This window comes from Hypanus sabinus, chromosome 11 (assembly GCF_030144855.1).
Source record: "Hypanus sabinus isolate sHypSab1 chromosome 11, sHypSab1.hap1, whole genome shotgun sequence".
In the NCBI taxonomy this organism is placed as follows: Eukaryota; Metazoa; Chordata; class Chondrichthyes; order Myliobatiformes; family Dasyatidae; genus Hypanus; species Hypanus sabinus.
In genome coordinates this window covers 5,807,135-5,827,186 of record NC_082716.1, presented here as the reverse complement: position 1 = coordinate 5,827,186, position 20,052 = coordinate 5,807,135, and the positions used below count along the sequence as shown (strand labels likewise).

The following is a 20,052-nucleotide window of genomic DNA, read 5'->3' as shown; positions in this document are numbered from 1 at the left end:
GTCATAGGGGACTTCAATGTGCAGGCAGATTGGGGAAACGTCAGGTTGGTGCTAGATTACAGGAGGGGGAATTTCTAGAGTGCCAATGAGATGCTTTTTAAAGCAGCTCATGGTTGAGCCCACAAGGGGATCAGCTACTCTGGAATGCGTGTTGTGCAATGAACCGGAATTTTAGAGATTTTAAGGTAAAGAACCCTTAGAGAAAGTGATAATATCACATTCACCCTGAAATTTGAGAAGCTAAAGTCAGAATGTATCAGTATCATAGTGGAGTAAAGGGAATCACAGAGGCACGAGAGAGGATTTAGACAGAATTGATTGAAAAAGAACACTGGCAGGGATGACAGCAGAGCAGCCATGGCTGGAATTTCTGGAAGCAATTTGGAAGGCACAGGACATATGTTGGAAATAGGAAAAGTATTATAAAGGAAAGACACAACCATGGCCAACAAGTCAAAGCCAACATAAAAGCCAAAAAGGCCATATAATAGAACAAAAACTAGTGGGAAGTTAGAGGAATGGGAAGCCTTTAAAAAACAGAAGGAAACTTAAGTCATCAATGCATGATGGAATGAATGCAAACTAGCCAATATTAAAGAGGATAGCAAAGATTTCTTCAGATACAAAGTGTAAAAGAGGCGAGTATGAATATTGGACCACTGGAAAATTATGCTAGAAATGTATTAATGGGAGACAATGAAATGGCAGATGAACCAAGTACTTTGCATTAGTCTTCACTGTGGAAGACACTAGCAGTATGGTGGAAGTTCCAGGTGTCGGAGAGTTCTTGGGAAACTGAAAGGTCTGAAGGTAGTTAAGTCACCTGGACCAGATGGTGTACACCCCAGGGTTCTGAACATAACGGCCAGAAAGATCATGGAGGCATTAGTAATGATCTTTTAAGAATCACTAGATTCTGGAAGACTCAAAAATTGCAAATGACACTCCAATCTTTGAGAAAGAGACAGAAGTCAGGAAACTACAGTCCATTTATCTGACCTCAGTGGTTGAGAAGATGTTAGAGTTGATTATTAAGAATGTGGTTTTAGGGTACACAAGACATAATCAGCATGGTGTCCTCAAGGGAAAATCTTGCCTGACAAATCTATTGGAATTATTTAAAGAAATAGCAAGTTGGCGAGGGAATGGAGAAAATGCTGATGTTTTGCACATGGATTTTCAGAAGACCTTTGACAAGGAGAGACATGAGGCTGTTTAACAAGCTACAAGCCCATGGTATTACAGGAAAGATTATAGCAATGGATAAAGCGGTAGCTGATTGGCAGGAGGCAGAGTGGGAATAAAGGGAGCATTTTATGGTTGTCTGCCAGTGACTAGTGGTGTTCCAAAGGGATTGATGTTGGGACCGATTCTATTGTATTTGGTGCTCCTGGTGCAGTCTCCTCTGCATTGGTGAGATCCAGTGGAGATGGGTGGGGGGGGGGGGGGACATCAGGTGAGCATCTCTGCTCCATCCACAAAATCCAGGACTTCCTGGTGGCCAATCATTTTAATTCCTATCCCAACATTAGTCCATGGCCTCCGCTACTGTTCACAAGATCCCTGGTTGGAGGTGCAACACCCATTCTGCCCACCAAAGATCCTCAAGGATTGAGTATCATCTGGAAGGACAGAAGGACAGATGCCCCAACAGCAGTGACTGGAGGAGCCAACATGAACAGCATCTCCACCACAATAAAGCAACAACTCCAATGGACAAGTCATGTCAACTAGATGCCTAACCCACATCTCCCCAAACAGATTCTTTACTCCCAGTTGAAGGTTGGTCAGCGAGCCCCTGGTGGGCAAAAGAAACACTTCAAAGATAAAATCAGCCTGAAGGAATTCTACATCTAAACACGGGGAAGACATTACACTCAGATACGCCTGGAGGAATCTGTTCAGAGGGAGCTGTGCTACATGAGAGCAACTTCCACCGTGTGGCAGAGAACAAGTTGCAGCTATGAAAGGAGAGGCTGAACAACCAAGAGACCCAACCACTAATCACAACCACCACTTACTCTTTACCCACACTGTACCAGAACACATGGATCCTGGATCAGCCTCTACAGCCACCCAAGCACCCACCAGTAGAAAACCCGTTCAGGAGAGCATCATACTAGACTCAAGTGACTGCATTACTGCCACTTTCTCCCAATAATATGTCCCTTCATATTAACCTTTCCACCCTGGGAAAGGTTCCCTGACTATCCACTCGATCCATGCCTCTCATCTTGCACACCTCTATCAAGTCACTTCTCATCTTCCAAAGAGAAAAGTACTCTAGCACACTTTAAGGGGGCTTTCCATCACCACACCATCAGGCTGACCCCTGCCCATGCACCTCCCTCCCTCCCTCCTCACCTTGGCTTCGATCTCTATTTTCAGAATGGATCCAGTAATGGTCAGGAGGTCACTTACGATGATCAGAAGGTACCAACCATTCAGGAACTCCAGGCGGTCGCTCCACGTCACCTGCTTATTGTAGTGCAGCAAGAAAAACTGAGCAAACTCCTGGAAGGATGCAGAGACAAATCATTGGCCCTTGACCCAACTGGACCACGCCAACCAAGATGAAACAGAACACCCCAGCACAGGACAGGCCCTTCAGCCCAACTAATCTATGCTGACAAAAATAGAACAGAAAGGCACAGGTCCTTCAGCCATTCTGCCTACCTTTTGACCTACTCCAAATCAATCCAACCCCTCCCTCTCATAGGCATACAGACAGTAGTAAAGTGGAAGTCAAGAGTATTAAATGTCCTTAAGATATTTTCCTGTACCACCATCCTTGGCAGCACATTCCACACACCAGCAACTTAAAATCCTACCCAACATTCCCCCCCCCCAATACTTTCTTCCAATCATGTTAAAATGGTGCCCCTTGAAAAGATGCCCAATCCAAGCTGTTCCCAGTTACAATCCTTTGGTTTGTAACCTTTTGAAGCAGGGGCTCCCAACCCGGGGTCCACAGACCTTTCTGTTAAGAACAGGGGTCCACGGCATAAAAAAGGTTGCATCCCAATGTTGTAAACCTTTCCTAAGCCAGTCACTAACCTTACCAAAGGCTGGTAACTGGGAACAGCTCAGTATCCAAGTACCTATCCAATGGTCTTTATCATTTTACTATGCCTGCTCCACACTTCCATCACCCTGAGTGAACACAGCCTTATTAAATCTTTCCCATCTCCCTAAACCTTTGTCCTATAGTTTTCAAATTCCCCAACCCTGGAGGTGGGAGGACTTGTGTGCACTCACCCCATGCCCTTCATGATCAGTACACTTCCACAAGATCAACTCAGACTTCTACATACCAAGGAATAAAGTCCCATCCTGTCCAACCTCTCCCTCAAGTCATGACATCAAATTTTTCTGATCTCTCCAGTTTAATAGACCATTAGACCAAAAGTTGTGGGAGCAGAATTAGGCCATTTGGCTCATTGAATCTACTCTACCATATAAATGAGTGATCCACTTTTCCCTCGCATTCACATCTCTTGCCTTCTCCCCATATCCCTTCATACCCTGACCAGTCAAGAATCTACCAGCCTCTGCCTTAAATATACCCAACAGCGGGGCCTCCATAGCTGCCTGTGGCAACGAATTTCCGATTCACCACTCTGGCAAAGAAATACCTCCTTATCTCCGTTCTGAAAGGACACCCCTCTATCTGAGGCTGTACCCTCTGGTCTTAGACTCTCCCACCATAGGAAACATCCTCTCCACGTTTGCTCTATCAAGGCTTTTTACCATTCAATGGGTTTCAATGAGGTCACCCCTCATGCTTCTGAACTTCAGTGAATACAGGCCCACAGTCATCAAATACTCTTCAGGAAACAAACCATTCAATTCTGCAATCATTTTCGTGAACCTCCTTTAAGCCCTTGAGCTTTAGCACAACTTTGCCAAGGATCCCAAACCTGTTCACAATACTTCAAGTGAGGCCTCAACAGTGCTTTACAAATTCTTAATGTTACAGCCTTGCTTTTGTGTTCTGGTCCCCTTGAAATGAATGCTAACATTGCATTTGCCTCCTTAACAGACTCAGTCTGCAAATCAGTCTTTCGGAAATCCTACACAAGGACTCCCAAGTTCCTTTGCACCTCAGATTTTTGTATTTTCTCTCCATTAGAAATAGTCAACCCTTTCATTTCTTCTACCAAAGTGCGTGACCACACACTTCACAACTCTATTCCATCTGCCATTTCTTTGCCTAATCTGTTTAAGTCCTTCTGTTACCTCTACTTCAAAACTACCTGCTCTATCCATTGTCTGCAAACTTTGCAACAAAGCCATCAATTCCATCATCTGAATGACTGACAATGTAAAAAAATGTCTCTGACCCTTGTGGGAACACTCGTTACTGGCAGCCAGTCAGAAAAGGCTCATTTTTTCTCTTTTCCTCCTGCCAATCAGACAGTGCTTTATCAATGCTAGAATCCTTTGGCAATACCATGGGCTTACAGCCTCATCTAGCACCTTGTCAAAAGGCCTTCCAAAAACCCAAGTACACAACATCAACCAATTCTCTTTTGCCTATCCTACTTGTTATTTCTTCAAATAATTCCAACAGATTCATCAGGCAAGATCATTTCCAGCAGTCCAATATCCACTCTTGCCTCTTCTGAAGAAACCTTTGGTATCCCCTTTAATATTGGCTAGCTTAATTTTTATTCCATCCTCACATTCTTAATGATTTCAGCTGCCTTCTGTTGGTTTTGTTTTTTTTTGTTGTTTTTTTTTTAAAAAAGCTTCCCAATCCTCCAACTTCCTACTAATTTTTGCCCTGTTGTATGCCCTGTTTGGCAGCATTCTAGTGATCTAGACAGCTTGAAAGCTCAGGGCAAAGGCAGGTGTGGAATCATTGCAGGTGGTGGGGGGAGAAACGGTACAGTTGTCAGGATAGGGCAGCATGGTAGCAGTGGTTAGTTCAACGCTTTATAGTACCAGCGACCCAGGTTCAGTTCCCACTGCAGTCCAAGGAATTTGTACGTTCTCCCTGTGACCGCGTCTGTTGTGATGCTCTGGTTTCCGCAGTCCAAAAATGTGCCAGTTGGTAGGTTAATTGGACATTGTAAATTATCCCCAAGATTAGGTTAGGATTAATTTCAGGGGATTGCAGGGCAGTGCAAAAGACTGGAATGGCCTATTCCTTGATATATCTGAAACAAATATTCTCTCCATAGCAGGGCGACCAAACTAGAATACAATACTACAACCCACCACCCCCCAAACTTCCACACTCAGTGCCCCGATGGATGAAGGCCAGCCTCCAGCACCTTATCTACAAGTAGATGTACACTGATGACCCTATTCTACAACACCATGCAGGACCCCTGCTGATCACTTTCAAAGTCATCTGGATCCTGGGTCTCAACGCCATACTTCCTCCCTCCCCTGGTAACTTAACACATTAGAACATTCACAGAGCCACGGAGTCAGATCAGAAACAGGCCCTTCAACCAAATGCTGATGACTACCTATCCCCATGCCCGCAATGATTCCACATCTGTTTATTCCCTGCTCTTTCAAGCCGTCTAACTGCATAAGAATGGTACCAGGAATGGAGGGTTTGAGTTTCAAGGAGAGACTGCTTATCCTAGGGCAAAGGATGCTGAGGGGTGACCTTATAAAACCACCAGGTGCCAAGATTAAAGATGGTCAGTCCTTTCTAGACCATAGCTCTTCATTCCCCTCCCATCCACGTACACATCCAAACTTAAATGTTTTATATCAAACCCATATCCAACACTTCTGCCAGAAACTTGTTCCACTCTCAGCAAGTGAAGATCTCACCTATGTTCTCTTTAAATATTTCACCTTTCGCCCTTAACCCATGACCTCTAGTTCAAGACTCACCCAACCTCAGTGGAAAAAGCCTGCTTGCGTTTACCCTGTCCATACCCCTCTAATTTTGTAGGCCTCCATCAAATCTCCCCTCATTCTTACACTCCAGGGAATAAAGTCCTAACCTATTCAACCTTTCCCTGCAAGAAAATCACCAAATTAGTGGTAAATCTTTAACTCCCCACTCAACCACCACCCCTATCCATGTCCTGAAACTTCCATTCAGGTGAAGACATACCTTAAATCATCTGGAAATCCAGAGACTCCTGCTGGCTCACCATTTACTCTAGCCACTGATGACACACAAATAGTTAACAAATTTTTTTTTTTTTTTTTGAATTTTTTGAATAAGTTACGAGGAATGTTGACGAGGGTAAGGCAGTGGATGTAGTCTATATGGACTTCAGCAAAGCCTTTGACAAAGTTCCACATGGAAGGTTAGTTAAGAAGGTTCAGTCATTAGGTATTAATGCTGGAGTAATAAAATGGATTCAACAGTGGCTAGATGGGAGATGCCAGAGAGTAGTGGTGGATAATTGTTTATGGGGATGGAGGCCGGTGACTAGCGGGGTGCCTCAGTGATCTGTTTTGGGCCCAATGTTGTTTGTAATATACATAAGTGATCTGGATGATGGGGTGGTAAATTGGATTAGTAAGTATGCCGATGATACTAAGGTAGGAGGTGTTGTGGATAATGAGGTGGATTTTCAAAGCTTGCAGGGAGATTTATGCCGGTTAGAAGAATGGGCTGAACGTTGGCAGATGGAGTTTAATGCTGAGAAGTGTGAGGTTCTACATTTTGGCAGGAATAATCCAAATAGAACATACAGAGTAATTGGTAAGGCATTGAGGAATGCAGAGGAACAGAGAGATCTAGGAATAACTGTGCATAGTTCCCTGAAAGTGGAGTCTCATGTAGATAGGGTGGTGAAGAGGGCTTTTGGAACGCTGGCCTTTATAAATCAAAGCATTGAGTACAGAAGTTGGGATGTAATGCTAAAGTTGTACAAGGCATTGGTAAGGCCAAATTTGGAATATTGTGTGCAGTTCTGGTCACCGAATTATAGGAAAGATATCAATAAATTAGAGAGAGTGCAGAGACGATTTACTAGGATGTTACCTGGGTTTCAGCAATTAAGTTACAGAGAAAGGTTGAACAAGTTAGGTCTCTATTCATTGGAGCGTAGAAGGTTGAGGGGGGATTTGATCGAGGTATTTAAAATTTTGAGAGGGATAGATAGAGTTGACGTGAACAGGCTGTTTCCATTGAGAGTAGGGGAGATTCAAACTAGAGGACGTGATTTGAGAGTTAGGGGGCAGAAGTTTAAGGGAAACACGAGGGGGTATTTCTTTACTCAAAGAGTGATAGCTGTGTGGAATGAGCTTCCTGTAGAAGTAGTAGAGGCCAGTTCAGTTGTGTCATTTAAGGTAAAATTGGATAGGTATATGGACAGGAAAGGAGTGGAGGGTTATGGGCTGAGTGCGGGTAGGTGGGACTAGGTGAGATTAAGGGTTCGGCACGGACTAGGAGGGCCAAGATGGCCTGTTTCCGTGCTGTGATTGTTATATGGTTATATGATTAAACATGACCAGATACATACGTGTTGCAGCTGTATCCCATTCATCACAGACCGGGTACAGAGAATCAGCGAGATCACACAAATTCCAACAATAACGATGTCAAAAATCATGTAGTGGGTCATCCCTTGTGCTGGGAGAAAGAAATACAGTTTAGCATCAAGAATCCTAGGGAAGTACAGCACACATGCCCTTCAGCCCATCTAGTCTGTACCAAGCCATTTATTAATTCATCTATTTGAGATAGAGCACAGAATAGGCACTTCCAGCCACGTTACCCAGCAATCTCTCGATCCTGGCCTAACCATGGGACAATTAGCAGTGACCAATTAACCTACTAATCCCCACATGCCTGGAATGTGGAGCACCCACATGTTCATGGGGAAGACAAACTCCAAGCAGGCAGGAGTGGGAATTGAACCCAGGTCTCCCATACTGTAAAACATTGTGCTAACCACTATATGCTACTGTGTTGCCCCATTTAAACTGTCTAGTCCCATTGACCGGTACCTGGACTATAGTCAACCATACTCCTCACATCCATGTAACTTATTCAAACTTCTCTCAAACACTTCTTTCAGTGGTTTAAGTTAAACAAAAGCCACTGCTCACTAGGAGCTTTTTTTTTTAAAAATTAAAGTGTATTCACTAACAAATTTATACACAGGGGTTCACAAAACTACTTACAATTTCAAATTAAAACATGCTACCTGGGCTGGTGGTTGAGACAGATACATCAGGGAATTTTGAGACATTTATATAGGTGTGTGAATGTGAAAAATGGAGGGATATGTGCATTGTGTAAGCAAAAGAGACCAGTTTAGTTGGCCATTTGATTTCTAATTTAATTGGTTCTGCACATTGTGGGCTCCCTGTAATGTTCCACTTTCTATAGAATTCAAGCCCCTGGAAATCCCCCAATGTGCCCATAGAGATTGCATGCCCTTTCTCAGGGAGATATGCAACCCCAAACATGGGGCATGCAGTTTGCTTAGGCACAGTCCCTATCTATTTACTGTCTGGTCTCATGAATGGCCAGATTGACCAGCTCTCTAGGAGCAAAGCAGACCCCAGTTTGTCTGGGACCATATCGCCATCTCATGGACAAGTAGAATGTTGCAGCTCAGCTAATACACACAAAACACCGGAGGAACTCAGCAGACCAGGCAGTGTCAATGAGGGGAGTAAACAGTCAACTTTTTGGTTCAAGACCCTTCATCAGAACTGGAAAGGAAGGGGGTAGAAGCCTGAATAGAGGACAAGGAAGGTAGGTACACAAGCTGGCAGGTTCCCACTAATTCTATGTCTGCCCCTTAATGAGCCAAACTCAGGTTGGAGGAGCAACACCTCATTTTGTCAGTAGTCTCTAATCTGACAAGACCCTCAATTTCTCCAACTTTGGGCAATTTCTCCCCTCCCTCCTCCTCATTGTTCCCCCCCTCCCCCTTCTCTTCACCTGCCCATCACCTCCCCAGTGCACTCCCCTCTGCAGAACCTCATGTTTATGATTTGATTTAAACTCCTGTTCTTCACCTTGGAGTTCAGGTCTTTCACCTTTCAGTCTCCTCATTCATGATCAATGACTTCTGCCATTTAAAAAAAAACAGCTAACGATGACCACAAATGCACATGACTCTTGCTTTCATTGAAAGATATCTACATCCCATCACCAAGCACCCAAAGAGATGCAAGACCAGAATCCCTGAACCACAGAGGCATCTCAGACACCAAACTCCCAGGGCAACAAGTGGAAGCCCAGGGAATGAATAAATTGTGGGGAGGGAGAGACAAAGGAGATTTAAAAATTAGGAAGGAGCCTGTGGATTAGCTCAAACAGGAATAGGCCCTTCAGCCCACAATGTTGTGCCAAATCTTAAATTTGCAATCAATGGCCAACTAAACCAAAATTCCCTCTCCCTACACAATGTCTACTTTCCTCACATGCTTATTTAAACACCCTTTAAAAGTCTAATGTTTCTCCTCTACCCACACACCAGCTACCACATTCCAGGCACCCACCCCAGGGAAAAACTTGCCCCTCACATCTGCTTTAAAATACCCCCTCCCCAACTTTAAATGCATGCCCTCTGGTATTAAACACTTTAGCCTTGGGAAAAGAAACTGTCATATAGTCTATATACTGTATAGATCTGTCTCAAATTTCTATCAGACTTCCCCTCAGCTTCTACTAGTAGAGAGAAAACAAACCCAAGTTTGTCCAGACTCATCAGAACAGATCTTCCACTTTCTCCACAGAACACTCACCCTCTCCCGTTATATGTTGGCCTTTGCATTTCCTAATGGAAACATCGTTGTCCAGATTAATCTGAATTCTTCCACTGTGAGGTTTATTGTCAAAGGTTATCTAAAAACAAAACAATTAAAGGGAAAAACATTTACCAGGATGTTGCCCATATTAGAGAGCATCTTTGAGGACCGGTCAAACGAGCTAGGGTTTCTCTTTGGAGGAAAGGAGGATGAGGCAATTTGATAAAAGTACAACACAAGAGGCACACAGAATGTGGACAGACACCGACTTCTACCTCAAGGCAGAGATGGTTAATACCAGGGTAATCATTTCAAGGCGATAGGAGAAAAGAACAGGTGGGATGTTGAGGCAAGCATTTTTTCATCTTAGTGAGTGTGTGGAACACCTGCTAGATGGTGGTAGAAACAGGTGCATTAGGGGCATATAGGAGACTCTTGGAGGGGCAAATGGATGAAGGGTTACATGGGAGGGAAGGGCTAGATTGATCTTAGGAGATAAAGGTCAGCACAACATTGTGGGCCAAGGGCCTGTACTATAGAAAACTAAATTACTGGAGACCTCTTCCCATTGGGTAAGAGAGTGAAGTGACCAGCTCCTGCAAGTCTCGCATACAAACACGAGTGGCATTTGTAGTCAGAAAACATGGATATGGGCCCTGTAGGATCTTACTATGCTCAGGGCTGTCTTAGTGGCCGAGGCCAACCACCCGTCAGAGCACAGGCAGAGTGCTTGGTCCCAGAGCAGGTGCATAGTTGACAAGGTAGAACTCCAAATAGCTTTTGATACATGGAAACTTGGGGAGCTCGAGAGGATCAGAAACAGCTTCAGAGCATTGCAGACACAACTGGCTCCATGATGGGCACAAATTTCCCATTAGAGGAAACCCTCAAGAGGCAATGCCTCAAGATGGCAGCAACTGTGAAGGACTCTTACCTTTCAGGATATGCCACCGTCTCTTTACTACCTTCAGGGAGGAGATACAGGAGCCTGAAGATCCACACAATGTTTTAGGCAGAGCCTTGCCCTCCCCCAGACACCTTAACAGTCTATGAGCTCTACCCCTCTACTTTGCTCCCTTACTGCATTTAAGGAGACTCAGTGGTCACACACACACTGAGGTACACTGTTTGTGATTGCAACCAACACTCCCAAGGAGGTGCTGGGGACAGTCTGCCAGTGTTGCCACACACTCTGGCACTCAGTGTTCAACACAACAGCCACGAGAACAAACAAGCCCCTTCCCCACCCTCACACACAGGCTCCGGCCTCCAGTCCTGGGCCCTGGGCACTCAAACATTGGGCCTTCAACCTTCCATTTATGACCCGACTTTTTACTCGACATGTTCTTAATGTCACTTACAACAACTCATGGCTTGCACTTTACTGCTACCACAAAAAGAAATTCAACATATACCAGTGATAGCAAGCCTGATTCAGTAGGGTTGGATTCTTACATTTTTAAAATGCAGGTTTCTTTTGGAAGTCAGGACAGAGGCACAAAGCTTATTTCTTTGCAATAATTTATTAAGTGTTAATAGAACAAAGAACAGTTGGAAATGTGCAGCAACAGGAGCAGAGGCCGAGGCTAAAGATGATGCCACCTTGCGGTCAGCTCTTTGTACTCCATAGCCAAGAGCTGCAATTTTGAATGGAATCCAGAAGTCAGCCACCTAGAAAAGTCCAATCCGAATAATGCTGCGCCAAGAGAAGCTTCCAGAATCTCAGTGTAACCACTCAGGGACACACTGAACAACTACACACTGTGATCACTAGGAAGCATAGTAAGCAATTACTGTATACAAAATACAAGTACACAGTTAAATTGCAAAGAAAAGCAATTAAATTGTCCAAAACCAACAATTTAATCCAGCAGAGGCAACACCAACCTCAAGACATGGCAGGGGCAAGCAACTTACAGTCACAAGGAAGTCGTAGCAATCGGGTAGCTCATGACGCCGGATGGTTTGAAGGTTGATGGTTTTCAGTTTAAACTGGACTTGAATCATTAACAGTCTGCAAGAGACACGGCAACACTGAATTAAATAAAATGAGGCTCACACCATTTCAGATCCGAAAATAATCCACAAGCCTTACCTGTGGAAATGCAGAGTCACATTCAGCTTCCCGTTCACCAGCTGAGCACGGAGGCTTTGGCTTATTGGTTTGATGTCCAGGCACTCTGATGCAGAACATACAGACAGGCATTATACTGGTGTTATCTCCATTGAGTTCATGGCCCTACCAACCACTGGTTTGCACCCCAGCCTAATGTGAATGTGTGGCCCACTCATGCTGAACACAGACACAAAGTAATACCAGGCTTAGAACATGGGATGCTACAGCATAGTACAGGCCCTTTGGCCCACACTTACACCCTCTCCAAGATTAATCTAATTGTTTCTCCATTTATCCTATCATTTAGGTGAATATCTGAAATGGCCTCAACCTCCATCTCCACCAGCAGTACATTCCATACACCCACCACTAACAAAAAACCCTACCTCTGACATTTCCCCTCCACTATACTTTCCTCCAATCACCTTAAAATTATGCCCCCCCCCCCTACTTCCATCCTGGGAAAGTCTCTGGCTGTCCACTATCAATACTTCTCATCTTCATCAGGTCACCCCTCATCCTTCTTTGCCCCAAGGAGAAAAACTGTAGCTCACTCAACCCATGCTCTCCAATTTAGACATCCCAGCAAATCACCTCTGCACCCTCTCTAAAGCTTCCACATCCTTTCTGTATTGATGAGACCTGAACTGAACACAATATTCCAACTGTGGTTAATCAGGGTTTTTATAGAGCTGCAACATTACCTCCCAGCTCTCGAACTCAATCCCCTGACTAATGGTCAGACAGATGCAGGAATCAGGCATTGAGGGTTTGAGTTACGAGAGACAGGCCACATTTTCTAGAGCAAAGGTTGAAGGGTGACATTATGTAGGTTTAGAAAATCATGAAGAGTTGATAAGGTGGTCAGTCCCTGGTCAAGAGTCTAAAACTACATTCAAGATTGCTTAAACTCATTCCCAGTACACAAGTTTGAGAATGAAATAATTGCTACTCCGGATCTGATGCAGCACAAAAATACACAAGTTAGGTTACCTCCACAGATTGTGTCCATAAAGAGAGGCTAGGCACAGGAAATGATAAAGTAGTGGTGGGTTAGTGGCTGGAGGTGTTGATCAGCCTTACTGTGAGGAAAGTAACTGTATGAGTCTGGTGGTCCTGGTGAGAAGGCTTTTCCCTGATGGGAGTAGGATAAACAGACCATGTGCAAGGAGGGTGGGATCCTTCATGATGTTCAGAGCAAGGAAAGGAGCTCCATTCAATGAGGGGAAGAAAGCTGAAAGATAATATGGAGGACATTTTTGTTTTAAATATAAAAGCACATAGTGGTAGGTGTCTAAAACAGGATGCCAGGGGTAGGGGCAGAAATAGACAACTGTGGCACTTAAGGCATTTTGAATAGACATGTGTCTGCGAGTCCAGGGCCAAGGACTGGAGGCCCATCTGTTGAGGGGATAAGTGGAAAAGGCTTTTTGTTCCATTATTGCTGCTCATGATATTCTGCGAAATATTGTGGGAACAGCAAGTTGGTGCTGGAATGTGAGATGATACTCGACGTGCTGGGAACAGCCCATCCTTACATTGAGTTGGTTGTTAACGCAAATTAAAATTTATGTTTTAGTGTATATGATACACAAATCTGATATGCAGGGAAGGGAAGGAAATGGATTACATGCAGGCAAATGAGATGGTCTTTAATTGGCATTAATGCTGACACTGACTGTGGGCCAAATCCCAAGCTGTGTTTCTGAGGACAAAGAGTTTGAGCAGACAGAGTTCATTCCACCTCCATCACAGGGGATACCCACAAACGGATGTGGTCTCCAAGCGAGAATATCTGATGCACATCAGAAGGAAGGGATTCTGCAGATACTAGAAACAGCAACATACAAAATGCTGGAGGGACCATTTATGAAAATGAATAAACATTCCCCCCCCCTTCTACTACTCCCCACTCTGGCCTCTTATCTTTCACCTCTTCCCCTGCCTATCCAACTCCTACAGTACTCCTCTTTCTCCAAAGGTCCACTCACCTCCGATTCCTTCTCCAGCCCTCGAACTTTTCCATGAATCACCTCCCAGCTTCTCACTTCATTCCGTCCCCCACACACGTGGCTTCACCTATCAGCTTATCTTCCTTCTGCATCCCCCCCCCCCTTACTTCAGCATCTTTCTCCCTCCTTTCCAGACCCGACAAAAGATCTCGGCCCAAAACACTGACTGTTTATTCATTTCCATTGATGCTACCTGATGTGCCGAGTTTCTCCAGCATTGTGCGCTGCTCAGATGCATATACTCACCTCTCTCCACCCTTGGGTCAATGAAGAATGACTCATTGCCAGGACTGACATTCCCCCACTTGTAGAAATACTGACACATTGTCAATGGCATCAGGTCACTCCCTCGCCTTTCGTAAGCATGGTTACCAACAGAAATCTTAGGCAATTTAACATACTAGAAAAGAACAAAAGAAACCTGTCCAAGTGTCTTTTAAACACCTTAAAAATGAATAAAGCTTGCCTCAACCACCTCCTCTACCTGCTTGTTCTATATGCCCATCCTCTGGATCGGGGTTTCCAACCTGGGGGAACATGGACCTCTTGGTTAACGGTAGGGACTCATGGCATGAAAAGGTTAGGAACCCCTGCTCGGGGTGTGAAAGTTTGCTGCTCAACTTTCCATCAAATAAAGTTACACCACATGGAAACAGGCCCTTTGGCTCATCTTGGGCAGGCCAGCCAAGAATCTCATCCAAACTGGTCCCACTTGCTTGTGTTTAGCTCGTCTCTCTCTAAGCTAGGGCTTCCCATGGACCCCAACCATTAACTGAGGGGATCATGTACCCCAGGTTGGAATCCCTCATCTAACCTTTCCTATCCACGCACCTGTCCAAGTGTCAATTAAACATTCTTTTCCCTTATGCCTCAATTTTATTTTAATCCATTTTTTTTTAAATTGGAAAGTTTATTGTAAATTTACAGTTCTACAATAAAGAAAAATCAGTGACCAAACTAAACCTTCACCACCTCTATCTAAGAAAACATTTATTTGTACATGGAGAGGTTTGGAGGGCTAGTGTGCAGGGGCAGGACAAAGGTCCAGGCAGAACAACAGTTCAGCATGGACTAGATGGGCTGAGGGGCCTGTGTTCAATGACTATTTGATGGTAATTTTGTCTTCGCGCAGTACTGCATCCACAAAACATTTTGCACTGAAGACACTGATGCTAAAATGGTTTTCAATTCAGATTGAGAAATTCCAGATTCAGGTAAAGCCCACCCAAACACTGAGCACATCTACAAAGAGCACTGCCACAGCAAAGCTGCATCCATCAAGGACCACCACCAGCCAGGCATGCCCTCTTCTCACTGGCAGGAGGTAGAGAAGCCTTGGGTCTCATACCATGTTCAGGAACTGTTATTACCCTTCAACTATCAGGCTAACTTCACTCACTGAACCGAATTCACAACCTACGGACTCATTTTCAAGAGCTCTACAATTCAGGTTCAGTTTATTACTACTGTTTTTCATCTATTTGCAGTTTGCCTTTTGTGCATCAGTTGTTTGTCAGTCTAGTTTTTCATTGATTCTTTCATATTTTTGTTCCACTTAATGTCTGCAAGAAAATTACTCAGGGTACTATATGGTAATGCATGGAAATAAATTGAACTTTGAGAAAGGGCAATTATTTTAAAAATCAATAGATAATAGGAATTTCTTTTCAGAAGCGGGTGAACCTCTGGAAATACCTTACTCCAAACGGTTATGCAGACTGGCATATTACAAGTCTCTAAAGGTTCAAAATGTCTATTACAACTCATGAAACTCCAGCACTGACCTGCACATCTTCCCTCAATGCATACTGCAAACCTGAATTCACTACACAAAAGTGGTACACAGTAACATAATATTAAGCTTCCAGTGAATCCAAAGGGAGGAGGAGCAAAAGCCAAAAGCTCTTGATAAGGTCTAGAGGACACACTTGCCTTGCCTACTGATCATTTCATTGTGACATGAAGGTAGCACAAGGGAAAACAATTAGAATAAAGTGTTACAGCGACAGCACATGCAATGCAGGCTGACAATAAGGTACAAGGCCATCACAAGGTAGATTGTGAGGTTAAGAAACATTGAACAATTTAAGAGTGAGGTAGAAGCTGTCTTTGATCCTGGAGGTACATGACTTCAGACTTGTTTTGTCTGCCTGGTGGGAGGGGGAGAAAAGAGAGCAAAACCCTATAATCCACCCAAAATGGGTCGAAACACAGAATAAAAATACAACACCAAACAGACCATGAATCAGCACCATGGACAGGGAAGAATTTACAAGCAGCTTAGCCTTATAGTGGTAAAATTACAGACACATCTGGATTCAGGTCACTCTTGCATGTCTCAGGAGAGAGATTTCCCACAATAGTGGGTTATATTACAAGACAACAGTACTCGAGGCCCATTTTTTTTTTTAAAAATCTAGAAATTAAACTGAACATGTTGACAGTTCAGTAAAGTCAATAAACTCAAGACAAAAATCTGTCTATAAAGCAGGGCTTCCCAACATTAATACCATTGACTACTGACATTAAGCAAGGGGTCTATGGATCCCAGGTTGGGAGCCCCTGTTATAAAGAGGGGAACACAGGGAACATTTAAACATGCTGGGAGAAACTCAGTATGAAATGTCAATTATTTATTTTCCTCCATATACGCTGTCCGACCTGCTGTGTTCCCTCAGCATTTTCTGTATTGCTCTGGATTACCAGCATCTGTAGAATCTCTCATTTAGTGAGTTTAGGTTTTTAAATAAATGCAGCTCATTTGCAATTCAACTGACCCACAGTAAACATCAGACTGACAAACCTGGGTCAGGTCGGTTGTCGACCCTACAGTCCAGCAGCAAACAAAGACCTTAAAGTTTCAAAATAAATCAAAGCACTTCAACATGGACTAGATGGGCTGAAGTGCCTTTTTCTGTGCTGTAGGGTTACAGTGGGAAATGTTGTCACATGGTGTGAGCAGAATCATCTGCAGTTTAATGTGAAAAAGACTAAGGAGCTGGTGGTGGACCTGAGGAGGGCTAAGGCACTGGTGACCCCTGTTTCCATCCAAGGGGTCAGTGTGGACATGGAGGATTAAAAATACCTGGGGATATGCGTGGACAATAAACTGGACTGGTCAAAGAACACTGAGGCTGTCTACAAGGGTCAGAGCCATCTCTATTTCCTGAGGTCCTTTAACATCTGCCAGACAATGCTAAGGATGTTCTACGAGTCTGTGGTGGCCAGTGCTATCATGTTTGCTGTTGTGTGCTGGGGCAGCAGGCTGAGGGTAGCAGACACCAACAGAATCAACAAACTCATTCGTAAGGCCAGTGATGTTGTGGGGGTGGAACTGGACTCTCTGACGGTGGTGTCTGAAAAGAGGATGCTGTCCAAGTTGCATGCCATCTTGGACAACGACTCCCATCCACTCCATAATGTACTGGTTAGGCACAGGAGTACATTCAGCCAGAGACTCATTCCACCGAGATGTAACACTGAGCATCAAAGGAAGTCATTCCTACCTGTGGCCATCAAACTTTACAACTCCTCCCTCGGAGTGTCAGACACCCTGAGCCAATAGGCTGGTCCTGGACTTATTTCCACTTGGCATGATTAACTTATTATTATTTAATTATTTATGGTTTTATATTGCTATATTTCTTCACTATTCTTAGTTGGTGCAGCTGTAACAAAACCCAATTTTCCTCGGGATCAATAAAGTGTCTGTCTACTGGTAGAAGTTGAAGTTTGATTATCATTCAACCATACACAAATACAGCCACATGAAGCAACATTCCTCTGGGGTCAGGATGCAAAACATTACCAATGGCAGACAGTACAAACAGCATATACAGTTACAATTTCAGAAAAAAAGTCAAAGAAAATATAGCTCAAGTCCAAGTATCCAGCTTGTTGTTCCACTGAACAAACACCAGCAAGGCAGCACAACACCTCATGGCATACAGTGACAGAAACCATCCCCAGAACCCAGGAGCAAGCTCACATCCTTTAGACCATCAAGAACTTCACCCCCTCATGGAATCACTTGTACTCTTACAAATCCAAGGCAGGGAGAGGAAGTAAATTTATAAACCTGCTAACAGCAGTCCATCAATCTCAGGTTCAGATAACAAAAGAACAGGATCTTAACGCAAGAGAACAAAACGTGCAGCAATGTTCAAAACAAATCAAAGTACATGCGTCACCATATACAACGCTGAGATGACTTCTTGTGGATATACATCGAAAAATAGAAGTAATGAAAACTCAAAGACTGATAAACAATGTAATAACATTGCACCACAAAACCAGAATTAGGTCCCCCAGCCCATCAAGTCTGCTACACCATAACATGGCTGATCCACTTCCCCCTCAACCTATTCTTCCTGCAACCATTCATGCCCTGACTAATCAAGAACCTACTAACACCCACTTTAAATACATCTGAAGTCTTGGTCTCCACAGCTGCTATGGCAACAAATTCCACAGATTCACCACCCTCTGGCTAAAGAAAATCCTCTTCATCTTTATACTAAACTGACATCCCTCTATTGAGTGTGCCCTCTGATCCTAGCCACCCTCACTATAGGAAACACCCTCTCCACATCCAATTTAGGTCTTTCAATATTTGATAGATTTCAATGAGATGCCTCCCATTATTCTACATTCTACCAAGTACAGGCCTAGAGCCATCAAACACTCCTCACACAATGCCTTTCATTCCTAGAATCATTCTTGTGAACCTCCTCTGAACCCCCCCCCCACAATGTCAGCAAATCCTTTCTTCAAGGGGTCCCCCAAACTGCTCACAATACTCAAGAGTAGTGGTTACCATGACACCATTATAGCTCAGGATGTCAGGGTTCAGAGTTCAATCCCAGCATCCTCTACAAGGAGTTTGTACAACCTCCCCCTAGAATGCGTGGGTTTCCTTCGAGTTCTCTGGCTTCCTTCCAGACCAGAGATGTACCAGTTAGTTAGTGAATTGTCATTGTAAATTGTCCTGTGATTAGCCTAGGTTAAATTGCTAGGTTGCAGATAGCACAGCTTAAAGGGCCAGAAGGGCCTGTTCTGCATCTCCAAGTATAAAGTGCACAATATAAACTGAGAATGAGTTGTTGAGTCCTTCAAAACAAGTGCACAGGTTACAGATTCAGTTCAGTGTTGAGGTGAGCAAAGTTATCCATGCTGGTTCAGGACCCAGACGTTCGAGGGGTAAGCGCTATTCTTGAAACTGGTAGTGAGAACCAGACTGTCTTCCAAAAAAAGTTGATGAAAAGGCTCAGAATTCAGTCAGAGTTAGAGAAACACAAGTGGCTCAGAGAAATCTTAAGTAAAATAGAAGTGGGAGCAGTTCACTTGGCCCGCCATTCAGTACAATGTCTGATCTATGCCAGACTCGAAGACTAGTTTGATTTGTCACACACACACACCAAAATAGTGAAACATCATATCAAGTCAGTAATGAAGGCACTGGGGGCAGTCTCTTCCAGCACCAAAACAGCACACTGAAAGCACTAACCCAAATACCTTTGGAAGGTGGGAGGAGACCTATGAAGTCACAGAGAACAAACTCCTTACAGACAGCATCAGAACAGGACCCCAATTTGTGATCACTAGTACCAACAGCATTATGCTAACCACTACACTATCCACTCTTCTTACTGAGCCACTACCATCTCTGCCAATTCCCCTGTATTTCTCAGTTCTTTGGCTCATTCGTTTCTAGATTTTATGATTCGGACTCCAGTACCCTCAAGCGGAGAATTCCGGACATTCCATGCCTCAGGACCCCTGCAGTTCACACCTTCATTTGAAGTGACCACAGAACAGTACAGCACAGGTACAAGCCCCTGCAACCCACCATGTTATACCTGATTCTTAACCCACTCTAAGATCAGTCTAACCCTTCCCTTGGTTTTTCTTTCACCCATGTGCCAATCCAAGATTCTCTTAAATGTCCCTAATATCTGCCTCCACCACACAAAACCTCAGACATCCCCCATACCTCCCCTTCAATCACCTTAAAATTATGCCCTCTTATATTAGCCACTTTCACCCTGAAAAAGGTCCATCTACTTGATCTATGCCTCTTACACACCTCTACAAATTCACTTCATCCTTCTCTCTAGAGAGAAGAGCCCGAGCTCAAGGCACTCTCTAATCCAGGCAGCATTCTGGCAAATCTCCTCTAGTGAGGCAACTAGAACAGAACAATACTCCAAGTGTGGTCTGACTAGAGTTTAG

General features: G+C 44.0%; 1 protein-coding gene across 11 annotated transcripts in view; it reads right to left on the bottom strand.

Moving 5' to 3' along the window:
* Positions 1–20,052, bottom strand: part of mcoln3b (mucolipin TRP cation channel 3b) — a 55,192-nt gene that overhangs the window by 18,933 nt on the left and 16,207 nt on the right. For 9 of the 11 annotated variants that reach the window (XM_059983733.1, XM_059983728.1, XM_059983738.1 and 6 more), the window contains 6 exons: positions 14,068–14,221; positions 11,789–11,873; positions 11,611–11,707; positions 9,691–9,790; positions 7,449–7,558; positions 2,365–2,514 (listed from right to left, as the gene is read on the bottom strand). In XM_059983733.1, coding sequence (XP_059839716.1) covers positions 2,365–2,514; positions 7,449–7,558; positions 9,691–9,790; positions 11,611–11,707; positions 11,789–11,873; positions 14,068–14,221 — 696 coding nt within the window. The remainder of the gene's footprint in view (positions 1–2,364; positions 2,515–7,448; positions 7,559–9,690; positions 9,791–11,610; positions 11,708–11,788; positions 11,874–14,067; positions 14,222–20,052) is intronic. The other 2 variants (XM_059983730.1, XM_059983737.1) reach the window with 2 other exon arrangements.